Source organism: Miscanthus floridulus, chromosome 11 (genome assembly GCF_019320115.1).
Source record: "Miscanthus floridulus cultivar M001 chromosome 11, ASM1932011v1, whole genome shotgun sequence".
Taxonomy (NCBI): domain Eukaryota; kingdom Viridiplantae; phylum Streptophyta; class Magnoliopsida; order Poales; family Poaceae; genus Miscanthus; species Miscanthus floridulus.
In genome coordinates this window covers 6,561,110-6,582,496 of record NC_089590.1, presented here as the reverse complement: position 1 = coordinate 6,582,496, position 21,387 = coordinate 6,561,110, and the positions used below count along the sequence as shown (strand labels likewise).

At 46.9% G+C, this 21,387-nt stretch overlaps 1 protein-coding gene and 1 long non-coding RNA gene across 2 annotated transcripts; both read right to left on the bottom strand.

The window, feature by feature from the left end:
- Positions 1 to 4,254: 4,254 nt before the first annotated feature.
- Positions 4,255 to 5,829, bottom strand: LOC136494348 (uncharacterized). Its single transcript, XR_010768570.1, has 5 exons — positions 5,710 to 5,829; positions 5,446 to 5,620; positions 4,979 to 5,370; positions 4,684 to 4,890; positions 4,255 to 4,567 (listed from the first exon to the last, which is right to left on the bottom strand). It is a non-coding gene; the product is annotated as an uncharacterized lncRNA (long non-coding RNA).
- A 574-nt stretch (positions 5,830 to 6,403) lies between these two features.
- LOC136494347 (uncharacterized) lies at positions 6,404 to 21,137 on the bottom strand. The gene is made up of 5 exons (XM_066490515.1): positions 20,651 to 21,137; positions 20,461 to 20,554; positions 20,247 to 20,378; positions 20,101 to 20,170; positions 6,404 to 6,664 (listed from the first exon to the last, which is right to left on the bottom strand). The coding sequence occupies exons 1-5, from the start codon at positions 20,897 to 20,899 to the stop codon at positions 6,661 to 6,663; spliced, it is 549 nt and encodes a 182-aa protein (XP_066346612.1). The 5' UTR covers positions 20,900 to 21,137; the 3' UTR covers positions 6,404 to 6,660.
- Positions 21,138 to 21,387: the final 250 nt, after the last annotated feature.

The window sequence follows — 21,387 nt, the reverse complement described above, 5'->3', positions numbered from 1 at the left end:
AGAATAAGTGCTCTCAAATAGTTGAGGGTACAAAAGTTAAGTCTTGGCGAGATGTGTAGTGAAATCCACAGCAGTTGCTAACACTCACAGTTGGAGTATTATTGTGAAAAGGCTCCAAAGAAATAGTTGTCGTGTCATCAGTGATGCATATCATAGTATAACTTGTCATGAAGCTTAAGGAACAGGCAAAAGGAGGTTAAGGGAATTTGTACCCGGATTTAACAATGGTAGACAACAGCAATAACCATTTAAAGTAAGTTAACTCCTAAGACAATAGGTCAAGTGTGCTGCCAAACACATTGACACTAAGTTATATGTTGTAAAGGAGAAAATCCAGAATCATTTTGAAAGCATTGAGCACATAAGTACCGAGTACGTACTTGCGGATCTATTTACCAAAGGCTAATCCACCCAGTGTGTTCAGAGAACACACAGTCGACATGGGTTTATGGGAAAGCCTATGATTTCTGGATACTAAGGGCCTAGTTGAGTATCTGTTTCAAAATAGAGAGGTGCATTGCATCTGTTAAGTCCAATGGCAACTGACCTGTGACGATGAGGCACGCTCTATGCATTGATCTGTGATGGAATGAGAACAAGATAAAGTAAGTAAGTTAAGTTTAAGTCATAAGGTGAGATCAAGGAGGAGAATGTTAGTTTGATCTCCACCAATGGATCCACGCCCTGATCAGAGACGCCCAATCGCTCCATGGTTGGTGGGCCCCTTCGTACAGCACCATAAAAGGGAGGTGGGGCCGGGGCACAAGGCACGAGGTTCCCCTGAGCTACCAGGCGCCCCACCGACTATTCCCTAACCCTAAGTGGTCTCAAGAGGGGGTGCTGCCAGCGACGGGAAGCTGCCACTGACTTCACCGTCGCCTCTGCATCGCCACCACTACGCCATACTTCACCGCTCGCACTGCGTACCCGCTGCCATGGTGGCTACTTCCTCCTCTACCTCCTCTGCCAAGCCCGAAGGTATGGCCCCTTGTACTCTCTCTGCCTCTTTGTCCCAAGTTCAATGTTACTTGATTTGAATCAACCAGTAAGCAATTCACCCTCAGTACTACACCTAGATAAATCCTAAGCATCTAACAGTCTCCCCCTAGACCACCCCAGAGAGGCGGAGAAAGGCTCGGCATCCGGGTTGAGGGAGCTTGTGCACAGGACATGCGACACGTGGGTGGTGGCCGCTAGAGGAGGCAGTTGCAACGACCTCTTCTGCCCAGGGGCAACGACGGGAGCACCTCCTTAGCAGCAGCATCCTCATCCTCGACCTCTTCTGCCCAGGGGCGATAGGAAGGAGAGACGTGCTCCATGACAGGGAGGGCGTAGGGACTTGTTTCGTGGGCGGCACGGCCGGGGTGTCCAGCAGCTAAGCCTGGGCGTTCGGGTTATCCGATTTTTTCGGGTCGGGTAATTCGGGTAATTTAAAATTCGGGTAATGAAAATTGCTATCCGATATTATCCCCGAAAAAACACTATCCGCAAATTCGGGTACCCGATATACCCAAATTTACAGAAAACAACCAACTACACTAAATTTCAGTAGCGATCTATACATAATTTCAGCAGCAATTTATATAGAATTTCAATAGCAATTTGTAGAGAATAATATATTACAGTCACTCATTCAAATAGAGAGAATTATATTCTAATAAAGTGATAAGTTAAATGGTTCAGCTAACAACACATGATAAATACAAAGACAAAAACAAATCTTTGGGTAGTTCGGGTAGTTTGGGTACCGGGGGATATTACCCGAATTACCCAAACTAATTTCGGGTAATCAAAATCGCTATCCGAATTTGGGATCGGGTACCTCGGGTTCGGGTAATTCGGGTCTGGATTCGGGTAATTCGGGTACGGGTAATGGGTATCGGGTATTTTGCCCAGGCTTACCAGCAGCGAGGGCTTTGGTGGATGCCGGGGCTGGGGTGGCCACCGACGGTGCGGGAGGGACGGAGCTCCGCGCGCTCACTCACTCAGTGCTGGAAAGCAACTCGCTTCTCTCTTTCTATCTTTTAGCCCAACTTTGCATAACTGAGCGAAAATACATTACAGTACACACAAATACATGATTTGCTCTAAATTGCAAGGACCTTGCACGAAGCCACTACAATTTGAAGTGTGTCAATTATTGGGATAGAGAACAAATTAAACAAAGTGTCACTTGGTCAGGTACTCAGGCAAGCACACACCGTGATCGGCGGAGGGCGCCGCCAGGAGGCGACGGGTCGAGCCAGAGCGTGCATCTCGAGTAGACCCAGAACCTAAACGACGGGAGCCAGTGGCTGATATTGAGCTGCACATGGAACGTGCCAACTAGACGGAGCTCCACGGGCACCCCGCCATCGTTATGAGTCGTCGCCTTCTGCCACGCCGCCACCGCGTCCTTTTTCTGGGTCACACTCCCCAATAGCTGCACACTGTGGAGCACAGAATCTCCGGGCAGCTCGTGGTCGTCGTGGATCGGCACCAGCACTAGCCACACGCCCCTGTCCCGATCAGGCTGCCGTTGAAGTAGAGGTCCAGCGGCATGTAGCGCAGCACCACGTGGATGAGCTTGGTGTTGGGGTTGTAGACGTCGGCCTAGATGGTGAGGCTATAGTTGGCCTCCTGCCCGCTTAGGCTGCTGCTGTTCTTCAGCAGGGTCGCCATGGTCTCACGCATCCGGGGCGTCTGTAGGTGGTGATGGTACCCCAGGTAGACGACCAGAAGGGCGAGGCTGATGGCGATCACCAGCAGGCACAAGAGGATGCAGCACGCCATGAAGCAAAACGCGCATGGCCGCTTCGCCGCCGACTCCCGGTGGCGGTGCTTCTTCTTCTGTCTGCGAAACGTAGACCTTGGTGGTAGCGTCCTCTGCTGGCTGCGGCTACGGCTGCGGCGGTGTTGGAAGACTCCCGCCGCCCGGTGCTGTTTCGGCAGCGACAGCAGAGAGCGTGCTGACGCGCTTGATCGTGCTTGCCCAAGGGAGGCCGACCCTGCTGTCTTCTTGCGTGAGCGTGGGGAGGGGGAGGACGGCATTGCGTGGCGGCGCAGCAGCTCCATCTGGTCTGACGTAGGTGCTCCCGGGTGGCGGAAGCAGGAGTCCTCTGGGTCCGGCATACCTAAAATCGAGCGATGATTGCTGGCTTCTCCTCTGTGGTCACGGCAGCGGCACATAGGATGGTTCTTTATGCTCGTCGCCTATAGCCTCGTACGCTGGCGGCACACCCGGGGCGGCAGCCGTCTCACTCACCATCACCACCATTCCCCACCCCTCGCACAGCTTGCTCCTTGCGATATCATGGTAGTTGTAGTTAAAGGACGAAAACGGAACGGCTTGTCCGCTTTCGCTTTCGCTTTCGTATTTCAAATGTAAAAGTAGAAAACGGTTGAGGAGTTTTTCGACCGAGTTCGACCGTTTTCATCCTTAGTTGTAGTTGCCGCCTGCCTGTGGTGCCGCTGGCGGCTTTGTGCTCATTTCTTTGGAAAAGAGACTAAGGAAAACTAATCAACCATGCAATGCAACAAGAGACAGCTCACTACTGGATTCAGGTTCTTTGCTGAGTGCCTGAGGCACTCGGCAAAGGCTAAATTGTACTTGGCAAAGAACACACAGCAAAAAATTAATCGGCAAAGCCCTCTTTGTCGAGTGCCTTTTATCGGGCACTCGGCAAAGGCTTTGCCGAGAGCCCCGGGGGCACTCAGCAAAGAAAAACGACCATCACGGCGCCGGCCCCATTGACGGTCTCTTTGCCGAGTGCCAACCCTGCAGAAACTCGACAAAGATTTTTTATTTTTTTAAAAAAATTCTTTGCCGAGTGCTCCCTAGCCGGCGCTCCGCAAAGTTTGAATTTTTTTTTAAAAAATTCGAGTGCCCTCTAGCTGGCACTCAGCAAAGTTTGAATTTTTTTTAAAAAAAAATCTTTTCTGACTCTGGTTGGCACTCGGCAAAGTTTGAATTTTTTTTTAAAAAAATTCTTTGCCGAGTGCCCTCTGTCTAGCACTTGGCAAAATTTGATTTTTTTTTTAAATCTTTGCCGAGTGCCATGATCTTGGCACTCAACAAAGCTAGAAAAAATGGTTTTCCGAGCGCCCATTTTTCCAGCTTTGCCGAGTGCTGTGACCATGGCACTCGGCAAAGGGGTCCTTTGCCGAGTGCAACACTCGGCAAAGTGACCCAAAATGGCATTTTTTTATTTTTTTATATTCCATCATGACAAATAAATTCATACAAGCATATATCTCATCCATCACATATATATATCTCATTCATCACATATATATCTCATCCATCACATATATATCTCATCCATCCACACATCCATCCACGCATCACATCCATCACAATATATATCACATATATAATAATAAGTGCCCAAGTCCATCTCAATAAATTCATAAGTCCATGAAAGTCCACTAGTGCATCACAAGTATATCACAAGTCCATCATCCAAGTGAACAACAAATGAAAAAATACAACGTGCACTCATCTCGGCCACTGCGACTGTGGTGAAGGCCCAGCTCCATCATTAGAAGGTGCATGAGGTGGATTATTCAAACCAGCGTCAGATGGAGACTGCACAAAGGAAGTAAAGATTGCATGTGAGACAAGATTATTTGGATAGCTAATCTAGGAAGGTAGAGGCCATACAAGCAAAGCACAAGCGAAAGTAAAAAAACTCTTATACTCACAGGAGTAGTTGTAGCTGCAGGACGCGGAGGCAGGAGATGAAACCAACAGCCCAGCTGGCAGAGAGAAGCCCACACGTTGCCCAAGCCCTTGTAGGAACTCCGTAATGTCCAGTCAGCCTCTGCGTCTGGGCCTACCGCTCGGTCCACTCGGCGTCCAGCTAGGGCCGCCATCTCCTAACGTTGCCTTATTTCTTGTTCCAGCCGGACCTGCAATATTTTACTCCAATGTTTTAGTAATGCAAAGTAAATTAAGGTGTGTAAAGATCAATGTATGACTGAGTAAAACAGGAATAACCTCGAGTGCGTCGATCTAGTGTTGTGCAGCGGTCGGTCGTGTGCGAATGGCCGAGCTCTCGCTCATGCTCCGTGCTCAGATCTAGGAGAGAGAGGGGAGTAGAGGCCATGTCAATGACGCCGTCGCCAAGCCAGAACCGCTCATGCTTCTTGCCTTGCCCCGCCCTCATGACGGCCTCTCCATCGAAGTCCTGGGTGCTCGGATCGTGGTCTGATCCATAGAGCGACCTCGCCACCTCAGTGTACTCACTGATGCTGGAGTTGACTGCTCGGGTTCATGTATGCCTCGGGTGGGTCCTCCAGGTTGAAGGAGACGTCGGACGTCGCCTTTACCTTGTGGGCCATACACCATGCCTGGAAGTCCGAGCAAGTCTGGCCACTATGTGACGCCGACTGCGAGAAAGACAGCACTGATGATTAGAAATCAGGCAGAACTAACCGTCACAATAGATAAATGAATTCGCGTACCCATGCTTGTTTGTATTCGGCGAGGCTACGGCTGTCCTTGATGGTGTGCTGGACCTTACATCTTCAAACGACGGTCTCGGGCATCCCTGTGCATCTTGAGGTACTCCTCCGTGAACCACCTCTCTACCATCATCGCTCAGCACTCGGGATACGCTTGGCACCACCAGGGAATCATCTACATGTCATCAAGTATTAGACATATAAGAAGATCAAATTAAACCAACTTAATCTTAAAACGAATCAATATTAATGTTCTTCATTTACCTCAAGGTACTGCTACCTGGGTCAACTGCATATCTCTTGCGTCTTTCTTGGTTTTCCTCTCTCCATGCTTCGACCCGTAGTAGGTTACGATGGCCTAGATGCGCATCCTCGTGATGCATGTCAGGTGACAAGTTTTTTACAAGCTTTGGTAGTCACCTGCTCCGCCCTAGCCTCAAATCTCTCCTCGCATCTGTAATAAGTCTGCATACAAAAGTGATGTATCCATTCATTATTTCAAGAAAAGTCCAATGAATGCGACGTATTGAGCAATGTTGTGCGAGGGAGACTTACCCAAAACTCTGCCTTCACTCATGCCGCATGTTGGGGTACTTCGTATCGAGGGCGACGACGTAGTGGTCAAACGAGTAGGCCAGCTCCGTCTTCGATGCGTACGTGACAATGCCGGGGAAGTGTTGCCTACACAGAAGACCTAGGATGCCGTTGACTAGCCGTGCGCTACCACCCGACACAACCCCCCAGTTCCTGCATAAGTGATTAAGAAAAAATATTAGTTTTTTTCATCATATCATATGAAGTAGTGGTGATAACATATAAAGTTACTTACTTTTGCCCTTCGGGGCGAATCATTGGGCATTGGTGAGGAAGCGGAACCTACGGGAGGCTCGTGGGACCTCGCAAGTAGAACACTCGAAGAGGCGTTGGAGGAAGCAGAACCCAGTGCCTGCCAGCCTCCAACTCATCGTCCTCATGCGGCCCCTCCTCGTCCGTCTGCCGAACCAGCTCCTCGTCTGACTCGTCCACGGACGCCAACTCCTCCTCCTGGCTCCTCCTCACGCGGCGTGGGAGGAGACGGCCCCCTCTTGCGGCTGGCGGTCCTCCTCCTCCTGTCCGATCCCTTCGCCGCCCCCTCCGCCTCCTCCTGCAGCCTGGCGTGGTCTTTGGTAAATCGAGTTCATGGACCTATGACGGTCGCCCGCCATCTTTGTTCAATCACCTGCAATAAAAAAAACAAGACGTAATTAGAAATAGGTGCAAAAATGAACAAAATATAATTACAAAAAACATAGTAATACATGTATTAGAAATATATGTAAAAATGAACAAAACATAATTACAAAAAAACATAGTATTACATGTATTAGAAATAATCTTCATGATTGAGATTAGCTGGATCATAGGTCTCATCATCACTATCAACATTGTCCAACTTATCAACACTATCCGAAGGAGGAATGTTGTCTTCATTGTCATTGCCTAAACGTAATCGCTCAAGCATTTGTATGTCCTTCAGATTTCGCACCTCGTCTCCAGCGTCCTCGTCATCATCCCTTTCATTGTCTACTTCCATTCCTATCTCTTCGGTTAAGTCTATGTCAAACCTCCCTTGTAGCCCCTCTTCTTGATAGAACTCCATCATATGTGTTTGGGTTGAAGTTGTAATCTTCATCGTTTGGGACAGGTAGTTTACCGTGTGGCGATACCTTGTGCACAATAGACCAACTCTTAAGATGCTTAGAGTCTTTGCACGCGTATGACAGTATAATAAACCTAGGACGGTCTGTTGAGCCACAATGTAGACATCTTTTCCTAGATAGACGGAATCCTATCGAATCTCGACTAGCCCAAGCTTAGGGGTCCATCTCGTTACTCCAGGATGAAACCAGTGGCACTTGAATATGACATGAGTAAGAGGTTTGGAACCATAGAATGATAGTTCGTAGATTTCTTCAATTCTTCCATAATAGTCGAGTCCGTCAGTGCCGGGCGTAACAACTCCGCTGTTTGTGGTTTTTCGATTGGGCCGACTCTGCTCGTAGCTTGCTGTGTGAAAACGATATTCATTCATGTCATAACCGGTAAATGACTTGACCCTAACGACACAGCCGTTTGCAACCTGTCTCAGCTCGTCACTTATAGGTACATCAGTTTGGGCTTTCTGTTTGAACCAACAAATGAAATCGGGGCTCTCTAGTCCCGCACCCCGTGAAAGAAGGGTATCATTTTCTTGTGGGGTAGGTTGCCTTGATCCATGCCAGGATTGACGAAGAAATTCCCTGTACCAGCAAGAAATAAGGGGGTTGGACGAAGAAAAAAGGACATACGACGAAATGAAACAAGTTCGTTCAGAACTTACCTAATGAACGACTACACCTTGACAAGGTTGGTCAACACATATAGCATGATACTGCGCCACTCTTCATTTTTCAATTGCTTAGTGGTCGATGCACTTGCGCTTCCGAGTTGCCCTTGGAAAAGGCTGAGGTTCGATTCATTTTCGCCAGCATTGTAACGAGGGGGTGGATTATAAACGCTAGGAAGGTTCTCAGTGTAGTATTTCTCTGTGAAGTTCGACACCTCCTCTAGAATGTATGCCTCTACAATGGAAGCCTTAATTTTGACTTTATTTCTATATTTTTTGCGAAGAGTCTTCAGACATCTCTCGATTGGATAGCACCAACGGTTCTGCATGGGCCCCCCATCCGTACCTCATATGGGAGGTGCACAATCAAATGCTGCAACGGCAAACACCGGGTGGAAAGATCTTCTCCAACTTACAGAGCAACACGGGTGCCGCTTTTTCCAAGTCATCAATGACAGTCCGAGAGAGCTCATTGGCACAAAGCTGGCAGAATAAGTAGCTCACCTCTGCCAGCACTTGCTAGACATGCTTCAAGACATAGCCTCGAACCATCGCCGGAAGAAGCCGCTCAATCTATATGTGGTAGTCATGACTCTTCATCCCGTTGACTCGTAGAGTGCCTAAGTTCAATCTCCTCTTTAGATTCGCTGCATACCCATCAGGAAACATTAGCATCTTGATCCATTCAAGTACTTCCCTCCTTTGGTCCTTTTTCAAAACAAAATCGACCTTAGGCCTTCTCCAGGTCTTGCCACGACTAGGAGGCTGCATCTCTTGATTTGGTCTATCGCACAACGTTGCCATATCCACTCTAGCCTTAGGGTTGTCCTTAGACTTTTTAGTGTCCATGAGTGTTGCTCAAAGTGCCTCGGCGACATTCTTTTCAATGTGCATTACATCAATGTTATGTGGCAGAAGAAAGTCATCGAAATAGGAGAGCCTTATCACGCCCGAGATATGAGTCCACATATGTTGCTCACCATATCCCACAAAACCACCTTCTTCATTGGGCACGAGAGCATCTATCTGAGCATGAACCTCGACACCAGTCATCATCCACGGTGCAGGGTTTGTCACTTTGACACCTTTCGTAAAGTTCTTGATGTCTTGTCTGAATGGATGGTCAAGAGGTAGGAATTGATGATGTCTGTCGAACGACAAATACTTGCCACCCTTCTGCAACCAAATGAACCTCACACCTTCCTTACATATTGGGCATGGGAACTTCTCGTGAACACACCAGGCACAGAATATCCCATACGCCAAGAAGTCATGCAGGGAGTAGTGGTACCAAACGTGCATTTTGAAGGTTGTCTTTGTAGCTCAATCGTATGTCCATACCCCTTCGTCCCAAGCACGGACCAATTCATCAAACACGAGCTCCATGAACACACCCATATTACTCCCTGGTTGTCCAGGAATTATCAATGACAAGAATACTATTATGTCGTTGAAAGGAGACACCGAGGGGGAGATTAAGGGGGATAATGAAGATAGGCCAACATGTGTATGGGGCAGCCATCATTCCATAAGGTTTGAACCCATCTATTGCCAGCGCGACACGTACATTATGAGCCTCATCTGCTTTGTCACGATGTTTGTCATTAAAGCGGATCCAAGCTTCACCATCGGATGGATGTACCATATTGTTAGGATTGTACCATTTGCCATTTTTGTATCATGTCATCTGTTTCGCGGATTCCTTGGTCATGTATAGCCGTTGGATCCTCGATAGGAACGGAAGGTACCATAGGATTTTCACGGGGATCATAAGTTGCCTCTTCTAGCCATCATCAGAGTCTACCTCCAGGTACCTAGAGGATTTACACTTTGGACAGAACTTTGCATGCTCGTGTTCTTTCCTAAATAGGACGCACCCCTTCGGACAAGCATGTATCTGCTCATATGGCATCTTAAGTGCATGAAGGAGTTTCTGTGACTCGTACATGCTCTTTGGCAGAATGTGTTCCTCCGGAAGCAGGGTGCCAATCACGACCAACATCTTATCGAAGCCAGGTCGACTCAAGTTTAACTCGGACTTCAACCCCATTAAGCATCCAATGGCATCCAGTTGAGACACCATTGACCGATCGTGAAGGGGTTTTTGTGCCGAGTCCATCATGTCGTAGAACGCCTGTGCGGCTGCCTCCATCTCCTCCTTCTCACGTCCCTCATCGAACTGTCCTTGGTGAAAGTCATCTAACATATCTGCTACCCCTGGCATCAGCATCAAAAGCCTCCACCCGTGGTCTCACCACCTCCTCTCTCATATGATGGGCTTCACCATGGTGGACCCACCGGGTGTAGTCCGGCGTAAATCCATTCTTCACAAGATGTTTACCCATTTCCACCTTGTTTACCCTTCTCCTGTTTCCACATTTGCTGCAGGGACACAAAACTAGGCAATGTCCTTTAGCAGCCTTGCCAAATGCACTGTTCAAGAAAGCATCGGTCTTGTTCATCCATTCCGTGGTGTAATCACTCTGACTTATCCAGCCCGTGTACATCCACCAACGGTCATCCATCCTCTGACATATGTATTAGCGAGTAATGTAACCATCAATTCTATCTACATGGTGTTCCTACTGTCTAATAGGTGAGGATAGGTCCTAATCTCACCCGCAGATGCGTAGATGAGGTTAGTTTCCATGCTCTACTCCTATCTGAGATAGAATTTCGGCAGCACCTCCCCGCTGTTCTTCAGATACACGTCTGTCGGTGCGGGACCCATGGGATACCCCGTAAGGAAGGGAGAAGACCTGGTCTAATTAGGATTCTTCCCCCTGTAATCTTAGTAGCAGTATTACTCTATAATCCTACTAGGAACTCTCATTGTAAACTGACTAGGACTCTGGCCTCCTGACTATATAAAGGAGGGCAGGGCTCCTTAGATGGAGAGTTCGATAGAACAATTGTACACAACACAACACTTGATAATCAATCCAACGCAAAGGCTAACGCCAACTGGACGTAGGGCTATTACTCGATCAAAGATCGAGGGTCCGAACCAGGATAAATCGACTGTCTCTTGCGTCAACCGTCAAGTTCTGCATACGCTGAAGCCCGAACATACTACCTCGGGTACCCCCGTGGTAGGCTATCGGTGGTCAAACATTGACATCTGGCGCGCCAGGTAGGGGCCTTCGGTGACTTTGCATCCGAGAGCTCGATGGACCTCGACAACATGATCTTTTCGAAGGGATCAATCTTCATCTTCGATTCATGGATCTGCGAGGCAGGCGACAATGGCAAGCTCCAAGGCCGTCTCCTTGACGATTCAGATCATCATCAGGACTCTTTCAGTTCGACGACAATGACAAATCAGCTTGTTGGAAAATTCACGTAGCTATCGATTTCCAATCCAACTCGGATTCCGCGACTTCACGCATCCGATTCGAACTTAGGTTCTGCTTCCGAGATGAAGTCTTATCGAGTTCTTTCGAAAAACCGAGTTCTTTTCTGACAAAGCTCCAGAACATGACGTCAACCCATCAAGAGTACTACTCGAAGTTCACTGAAAATACTTCAAAGAAGTCGGGTCCTCTTCCGTTCGGACTCCACAACATGGTAACACCTTATCAGACATGGCACGAAGGATCCACCTATCCCGTGCTTAGAATGCCACTGAAAGGAGCCTAGGAAGGTCTCGTTTTAACCATAACATCTCAAGACTACATCATTCGCTGGTCGGGTACTATTCCTGAAGATGACGACACCCAACTAGTCGACGACACGACAACAACAATTCTACCCTACCAAGAAGGAGATTCCATCTATGACTTTGAGACCTCTACTGAAGTTATCAACAGCTCTGGCAGTACGGAAATCAACGACGATGACAGAACAACTCACGCTAGAGAAGTACTCATGATTCGCCGTCCTCGATCACCATTGATCTCCCCAGAAGCACCCGACGTAAGGTCTTTGGATGAATCCGAGTTCAACATATCACCATTTATCCAGGGGCACGATGGTGAGACTGAGAGTTAGAGGCAAGCGAGAGAAAGAAAGAACAAATTGAAACAAGGACGACAATGCCGTGCGAAACAGCGAAAAGACACTTGGATCAAATATGAATCAGACCTAGCTGAGTACAATAGAAGAAAATCAGAGCGAGAGATCGAAGAAGGATGAGCGACGAATACACCCTATGATAAGATCCGAGAAGCACTAGAAGAACTCAGAGCAACTTTACATCCAAATGAAAAACAAGAACAACTCCAGGAATTCCTCCGTTCAACAGTCCTTAGGACGCGCGACGAAAGAGCAGCATCTCATGAACAGGAAGATCAAAATCAAAGGAAGTCCGCTTTCGAAAGACTTGGACCAAGTGGAAGTCACAACGGAGAGAGTCAAAGAAATCACAGTCAAAACAACCGAGTCGAGCAACCAAGAAAGGCCAGAAGCGAAATGCCTACTCGGGTAGCCACGCAGAACTACTCTCACCAAGATGACAGTTGGCAAGGGGGCGCAGAATCGAAATATACAGAAGCCAGAACGCACGATAGATTCCCCTGTTTTGCAAATAGACTTGTTTCGATACGACTACCTCACAAGTTCAAGCCGTCCAACCACTCCAAGTACGATGGCAAGACCGAACCTAAAGTAATGGCTCAGGATTTACTCGCAGTCGATTGAGTTGGCCGGTGGGGACGATGACATCAAAACATTGTTCTTTCCCATGGCCCTAGAAACCATGCCACTTCAATGGTTCGACAAACTGAATCCAGGATCAATCAGAAATTGGGAAGACTTGCAAAGAGCTTTCTGTGAAAATTTCGCGGGAATTATTACAAATCTAATCACCCACGCAGAGTTAAAAGGACTCAAACAGAAAGGAGGTGAAAGTCTCAGAAATTACTATCAACGATTTGGAGAACTACGAGCTCAAGTACATGACATCACACAACGAGAAGTAATCGAAGCCTTCTCTCACGGAATCATGGCTAAGTGGCAATTTCAAGACTTCTGCAAAGAAAACCCAAAAAATAATGAAGAATTCAGAAGAACAGTGGAAAAGATGACTACTACAGAGGAGAAGACACGAGAAAGATTCCCGGATAGGAACAACAGAGACAACCCGGACAGGCAAATTCCTCGAAACAGCAGACATCAGGAAAGAAAGCACGGTCCAGACAGCACAGTAGCAATGGCTGACAAATCAAAGAAATTCACCAAGCCCAGAAGATATTACGACATTGAGAACATACGTTGCCCCTTGCACCCCAATGGAAAGCACACCATTGGAAATTGCTACACCTTCAACGAAAGATACACTAGAAAAGATAGCAAGAGAACCAATAAAGAAGACAATCAGAAAAAAGAAGGAGACAACAATGAAGACAAGGGATTCCAAAAATCCAGAGGAACAGTGGTAGTGATCTTTGCCGGGGTTCCAGATTCCAGAAGCAAACATCAAGAAAAACTAGCGTTACGAACCATCATGGCAGCATAACCTGCTACACCAAGATATCTCAACTGGTCAGAATATCCAATCCAATTTTCAAGAGAAGACCAATGGACCAGCGTAGGAAACGCGGGCCATTACCCACTAGTTCTAGACCCAACCATTGCTGGTATGACCGTTACAAAGGTACTAATCGACGGGGGAGCCGGACTCAACATCATTTTTTCAGAAACTCTAAGGAAGATGGGACTACAACTCACCGAGATGATCACACCAACAAGCACACCTTTTTACGGCATAGTACCCGGCAAGGCAGCAATGCCACTTGGATAGATCACTCTACCAGTTACCTTTGGAACTCCCTCAAACTACCGTACAGAGTTCATCAAATTTAAAGTTGCAGACTTTGATTCATCATATCACGCAATCCTCGGACGCCCGGCACTAGCAAAATTCAGGGCAATACCGCATTATCCGTACCTGTTGCTTAAGATGCCAGGGCCTAACGGTGTCCTTTCTCTTCGGAGTGATTTAAAGTGCGCATTTGACTGTGACGTACAGGCAATTCAAATTGCAGCAAGAGCACAAGCAAACGAAGGAAGAAAAGAAATAGTCACTATTACCGCAGAAATAAGTCAAGAAGAACTAGAGATACCGGCTAAAAAACCAAGCATCCTAGCACCACCAAAAGAAGCCGACGTCAAGCAAATCGACCTAGGCACCGGTGATCCCTCAAAGACGGCAACCATCAGTGCGCACCTATCAGCAAAATAGGAACTCGCGCTCACCAACTTTCTTTGGGACAACAAAGATATCTTCGCTTGGAAGTCGGCCGACATGCCAGGGGTCCCAAGAAAGTTGGCTGAGCACGGAATTGATCTCAATAAGGGCTCCAAGCCTGTGAAGCAACGACTATGACGATTCTCTCCAGACAAGAAGGCAGCAATAAAAAAGGAAATTACAAAACTAATGGCAGCTAGATTCATCAGGGAAATCCTCCATCCAGATTGGCTAGCAAATCCAGTTCTGGTACAGAAAAGAACACGGACGAGTGGCGCATATGTGTGGACTACACAGATCTCAACAAACACTGCCCAAAGGATCCGTTTGGGCTACCACGCATTGATCAGATAATTGATTGAACCACAGGATCCGCCTTATTATCCTTTCTTGATTGCTATTCCGGATATCACCAAATCGCACTAAAACAACAAGACCAAAGCAAGACATCTTTTATCACTCCGTTCGGCGCCTACAGCTACAAGACCATGTTGTTTGGACTTAAGAATGCTGGAGCCACCTACCAAAGAGCCATCCAAACATGCCTTGGTGATCAGGTTGATGAAAATGTAGAAGCATATGTGGATGACGTGGTTGTAAAAACAAAGAACCCGGATACACTGATTGAAGACTTAAAACAAACCTTTGAGAATCTGAAAAGGTGGAGATGGAAATTGAACCCAAACAAGTGTGTATTTGGAGTTTCCTTCAGGACAACTACTCGGATTCTTGGTCAGTCATTGCGGAATAGAAGCAAGCGCCAAACAAATTCGAGCCATAACAGAGATGGGCCCTCCTCGAAACATCAAAGATGTACAAAAACTAATAGGTTGCATGACGGACACTCAACCGTTTCATATCAAGACTCGGTGAAAAAGGGTTGCCTTTCTTTAAACTATTAAAGAAGGCAGACAAGTTCGAGTGGACGGAAGAAGCCAATGAAGCTTTCAAGAAACTTAAGGCATACCTCACCTCCTCACCAGTCCTCACACCTCCAAAGAAAGACAAAGACATGATGCTATACATTACAGCAACTACTTCTGTAGTCAGCACGGCGATAGTAGTGGAAAGGGAAGAAGAAGGGCGCGTGTATAAAGTACAACGCCCAGTATACTACATCAGCGAAGTACTGTCACAATCAAAAATCCGGTACCCGCATGTGCAAAAAATACTCTACGCCATACTGATCACTTCACGCAAGCTTCGTTACTATTTTGAAAGCCACAAGATTACCGTGGTGACAGATTTCCCACTAGGAGACATCTTACACAACAAAGACGCAACAGGACGCATATCCAAGTGAGCGGTTGAACTCGGTGCTCTCAACATCGATTTTACCCCGCGGAAAGCAATTAAATCTCAAGCCCTTACTGATTTTGTTGCCGAATGGACAGAGATTCAACAACCCGTGTCAAGCGCCATCCTTGATCATTGAAAAATGTACTTTGATGGATCACTCAAGCTAGGCGGAGCCGGTGCAGGCGTCCTCCTAATTTCTCCAGACGGAAGACAACTAAAGTATGTCCTTCAGATATTATGGCAAGCCACCAACAATGAAGCAGAATATGAAGCTCTCATACACGGGCTAAGAGTGGCTATTACCCTCAGAATCAAGCGATTACTCATATACGGCGATTCGGCAGGTAGTCATCAACCAAGTCAACAAAGATTGGGATTGCACCAAAGAAAACATGGGTGCTTACTGTACTAAAATCCAAAAACTCAAAAAACATTTTCAAGGATTAGAAATCCTACATATCCTACGGGATTCCAACATTGCAGCAGATATTCTTACCAAACTTGGATCTGATAGGGCAAAGGTCCCACCCGGTGTATTCATAGAGGAGTTATCAACTCCTTCTATCAAACAACCCGGTGAGACAACCACAGAACTCATAGCCAAGGGCAACCAGATTCTGGTGATCAACACTTCATAGACACAGGTTTTTATTGACTACATCAAAGAGAATAAGTTGTCAGCGGAAAAACAGGAAGCCACACAAGTCATCCACAGAAGCAAGAATTATGTCCTAGTAGGAGACAAGCTATATAGAAGAGCCGCATCATCAGGAGTACTCCTAAAATGCATCTCATTTGAAGAAGGCAAACAAATCCTAGACGAAATACACTCAGGTTGCTGTGGGAATCACGCCACTTCAAGAACACTAGACGGCAAAGCATTTCACACTGGTTTCTACTGGCCTACCGTTTTGAAAGACGCAGAAGAACTCGTCAGAAGATGCAAAAGTTGTCAGATGTTCGCAAGATAGACTCATGTACCATCCCACAACCTCATTTGCATTCCACCCGCTTGGCCTTTCTCCTGCTGGGGCTGGATCAAGTAGGACCTCTCAAGAAAGCAAAGGGCGGTTTTGAGTACGTCTTTGTAGCAATTGACAAGTTCACCAAGTGGATCGAATACAAACCACTAGCAAAATACAGCGCAGCCAATGCAATCGAGTTCATCCAAGACATCATGCACCGCTTCGGCATGCCTAATCGAATAATCACAGATTTGGGTTCTCCCTTCACAGCTACAGAATTCAAAAGTTGGGCATAGGATTGTAGCTTCAGCATAGATTACGCGTCAGTCGCACATCCAGAAGCCAACGGACAGGTAGAAAGGGCTAATGGACTCATACTAGCCGGATTGAAACCAAGACTGTACGAAGAACTAATAGACTATGGATCAAAATGGATTGAAGAATTACCTAAGGTTGTATAGGGGCTACGGACTCAAATAAGCAGAGCCACCGGTTACTCACCCTTCTTCCTGGTATACGGATCAGAAGCTGTACTACCCGCAGACTTGATCTGGACGTCACCAAGGATAGAGCAATACGACGAAGGAGAAGCAGAACACACCCGAAGATTAGAACTCGACAGTACAAAAGAAATCAGAGTAAACGCTACCCTGCAATCAGCAAGATACCTACAAGGACTAAGACGCCACTACAACAAGAACACCCAATCTCGATCATTACAAGTCAGAGACCTAGTACTAAGAAGAATACAAAAAATCGACGGACGCCACAAACTACTCAGTCCATGGGAAGGTCCTTTTATCGTAACAAAAGTCATTGGACCAGGCACATACAAGCTCATGGATGAGGACGGGAAAGAAGTCAACAATACATAGCACATCAGTCAGCTATGAAGATTCTACGCATAAAAACAACTCAAGGGAAAGAAGTCAACAATACATGGCACATCAGTCAGCTACGAAGATTCTACGCATAAAAACAACTCAAGGGAAAACATGTATACAAGACACAGGAGATCAACGTTCATGATCAACAAAAATAGCGCTATGTATCACTGTAACACAGCAATATTCATGATCAATAAAGATGATTATCTCTCGACAAGCATTTGTCTCATGGCTCTCTCCGAGTTATTTCTAAATTCAAAATGACTGAAAATATGCCTGAGCATCCCGGCCGAGAGCAAAATAGCTGAAAAGACGCTTGAGCCCGCCGATGAGGGTAGCTAACAAGCTAACACCCAAAATAAAATGCAAAATGACTGAAAATACACCTGAGCATCCCGGCCGAGAGCAAAATAGCTAAAAAGACGCTTGAGCCCGTCGATGAGGGTAGCTAGCAAGCTAACACCCGAAATAAAACGCAAAATGGCTAAAAATACGCCTGAGCATCCCGGCCGAGAGCAAAATAGCTGAAAAGATGCTTGAACCCGCCGATGAGGGTAGCTAGCAAGCTAACACCTGAAATAAAATGCAAAATGGCTGAAAATACGACTGAGCATCCCGGCCGAGAGCAAAATAGCTAAAAAGACGCTTGAGCCCGCCGATGAGGGTAGCTAACAAGCTAACACCCGAAATAAAATGCAAAATGGCTGAAAATACGCCTGAGCATCCCAGCCAAGAGCAAAATAGTTGAAAAGACGCTTGAGCCTGCCGATGAGGGTAGCTAACAAGCTAAAACCCAAAATAAAAGCAATACGACTGAAACTAAGCATAGGCTTAGACCAGAGAAATTACAAGACAAGACCCTCCAGCTACTTATTCCAAATAGCAAGAGGCTTGGGGGCTACACTAGGGATACCCAAGAACGCAAAGACCTACGTATAACGAGTTGTTTAAATGGCACAAAAGAAGGCCAAACAAGTACTCGATAAATCAAGAAGGTTTGTCAAAATAGCGCGCAGAGTTGTTTGCAAGGCTAAGACAAAAGCAAGACAAAGTACTTGGCAAGTCAAGTAACTCTAGCCAATTGGACAAATCATCCAAGGAATAAACAAGGCATCCGGGCAGAGAAGACCATCAACAAAAATCTTCATTCAAAAGAAGCATAATACAAGGTAAGGGCCTAAAGGTCAAATACATCAAGCCTCGTCATCAGGAGAAGAGAGAACAATGTTGAGATTATCTACTATTCTGCTAGCTAAGCCTTTAACCTCAGGCTCCATCCTCTCAACGGCATCAATGTACTCTTGACTATCAGCTTCCTCTGCTATCTTGGACAAAGGAGCCGTTGGAGAAAGATCCCGGACCTGGGCCAGAACATTCTTGGTACACAGTTGAGCGCACCTCTTCACAAACTCTTGGAAATGAGTCGAAATTCGAGGAATCAACTGAGCCCAAGATTGTCCGTCATCCGCCGGAGTTCGAAGAACGTCGGCTACTGAACGAAAGGATTTCCACAAAGCCTTCCAGTTTTCAGTAGCCGTCGCCAACTTGCCAGACAAGTCTTCAATAGTTTTTTGGGCCTGCACAAGATCTCTATCAGCTCCACGCCTAATCAACTTAGCAAGCGCGAGTTCCTCTTCAGCATGAGTAATTACCTCCTCGGCCTTGTTATGACTTGTACGAACAAGAGTCTTCATTTCTTCAACGCCCTCCGAGAGCTTCTGCTTTTCAACCCGGAGAGCTGGACGAAACAGTAGACAACAAGTCAGCAGAAAGGAGAGTTTGAATACAGAAAGAAACAAAAAGAACCCTCAATACCATTGCACTCCTTCTTTACGGCCTCCAAGTTCTTCACGGCCTCCGAGTTCTTTCGAGCCTCCTGAAGAGCGGCATCCCTCTGCTTCTCGATATCAACAGCCCAGGCATGAAGAGATTTTTCTTCATCCTAATGCGTTTGACGCTCAGCCTCCATCTTGGCCCGGAGGAGGTCAAGATCAGCTTTCAGGGCGCTCACTTCTGAAGACAACTTTTTCTCATTTTCAGACGAGAAAAAGAAGCCGGTATGATCATGAGAGAAGGACTGAGCAAAAAGATACAAAGAAAAACAAAGAATAAGGACCAAAGAAAAGCGAACATCCAAAAAAGGAACGGTGACAAAACTTACCTGGAGCTTTTCTCCAAAAGAAGTCGCAAGAGACGACAAGCTTCCCTAGGCAGCAGTTAACTCTGATAGCCGATGTGTAGCATCAAACTGCTGCACCACATCATCGGCAAAAGGCGGACCACCGGAGGTAAGAGAAGGAGAAGGAGAAGCCGGCCGAGGCAAAGAAGGAATGACCAGAGCAATCTCCCAGGAAGAACCCACCGCAATGGCCATGGTCACGGTCACCTCCAGGGCAACCAAGTCAGCAGCAGCATCACCACCAGAAAGACTTGTCGCCCCCGCGACCACTTCACTAGCGGTGTGCTGCGAGTCCTGAGGTTCAGTACTCGACGACACAACGAAGGGCTAAGAAGAAGCTGACAGAGGGACGGGAGATGACGAAGGCCTAAAAGTTAATAAAAGAACTCGCAGATGAGAACAAGAGAAAAGGAGAACAGAAGCAAAAAAGTGAAGCCAGAACCCACTCACCCAGCCACCTTCTTCTTCGCAAAATAGAAAGAGGACCTCGCAGGAGGGACCACGGCGGTGAAGACATCCCCACCACTTGGTGGCAGGGACGGTGTAGCTGATACCGGAGCCCCTGAAGAAGCCGGGACTGGAGCCTCGAAAGAACTCAGCACCGGAGCTACAGAAGAACTCGGTACCAAAGATACCAAAGAACTCAACACCGGAGCTTCAGAAGAAGCCAGCGTAGGAGCCTCAGAAGAACTCATACCCGACGTCCGGTTACTACAAAAAGATCAAGACTAAAAGTCAAGACAAAGAGGAGAAATTCAATGAAAACCACTCACCGCCGCATGATAAGGGGTACTTCATCATCCTCTTCCCCCTCGGTCTCAACCAAGGTCACCAGGGCACCCGCTAAAAAAGAACAAAAGTACTTGGTTCAAGATAAAAACAAGAAAACAAAGGGACAGAGAGTATTAAATATGCTCACCTAAGAGCATGCTAGCTACAACTGGAGTATCTGGACGAGTACTTGGCTTGTGAGACTTCTTGGAAGCAGGCAGACCAGATGAAGACCCATCCGTTCGCCCCCTCTTCGAAACACTATGAGGACCTCGAGGGACTAGACGAGGAACATATTCTTCATATACATCAACAAATCTGAAAGAAAACCCCAGGAAACACTGTGGAGATTAGGAACTTACTGGTTGCAGAAGCCCCAGCAAGTTTTCCCCCAATGTTCGCCACAGCAGGAAGAACATCAAGAGGGATCGGGTCAACAAAGTTGCGCCCAAATTCCTACGAAAAAGAATGAAACAAAACAAGGAAAAGTTTAGCAAAAAATGGATACAGTAGAAATACAGGAAGTACCCGAACGAAGAGAAAACGACGTACAGCTGGAGGCGGGTTGTTGGCAGAGAACTCGGAGACGGTAAGCGGGACAACGCTTGCTCCTTTTAGCATCTTCTGGAGACGCTTGAGTACCTCTTCATCGGTCAACTTAAGTGCTGGGACCATGCGTGAAGGATTCTCAGCCCCAGAGTACTCAAAGCCAAGGTGCTCTTGCTCCTTCAAAGGCTGAACTCGGCGACGAAGGAAGCTCGAGACTATGCCAAAACCGGTCAAGCCCTGCTGTTTCAGCATCTGGATTGCCTGAACCTCAGCAGACGTCACAGGGTTCTTATCCCATTGGTCATTGACCAAGGGACCAGATCTAGAGTGGACAGCAAGAGAAGGGATCAGATTGGCGGCATAAAACCAGTCGGCACGCCAATCTCGTACAGAATCAACTAGGTCATAATCAAAGAACTTGCTTTTAAGACCCTGGCGAAATTGGATCCCACAACCACCAAGAACACTGGTCTCTTCACGGTGGGGTTGGGGTTTCAGGCGAAAGAAGTAACGAAACAGAGAAAGAGAAAGGGGAATTCCAAGGAAAGCTTCACAAAGATGAACAAAGACAGAAAGGTGAAGGACTGCATTAGGAGCAAGATGATTCAGGCAAATCCCAAAATAGTTGAGAAATTGATGAAGAAAGGCAGAGGCAGAAAGACAAAGTCCAGCGCGAATGAAAGAGACAAAAAGAACAATCTCATCAGGACCTGGAGCAGGGACCTGATGCTCGCCTGGAA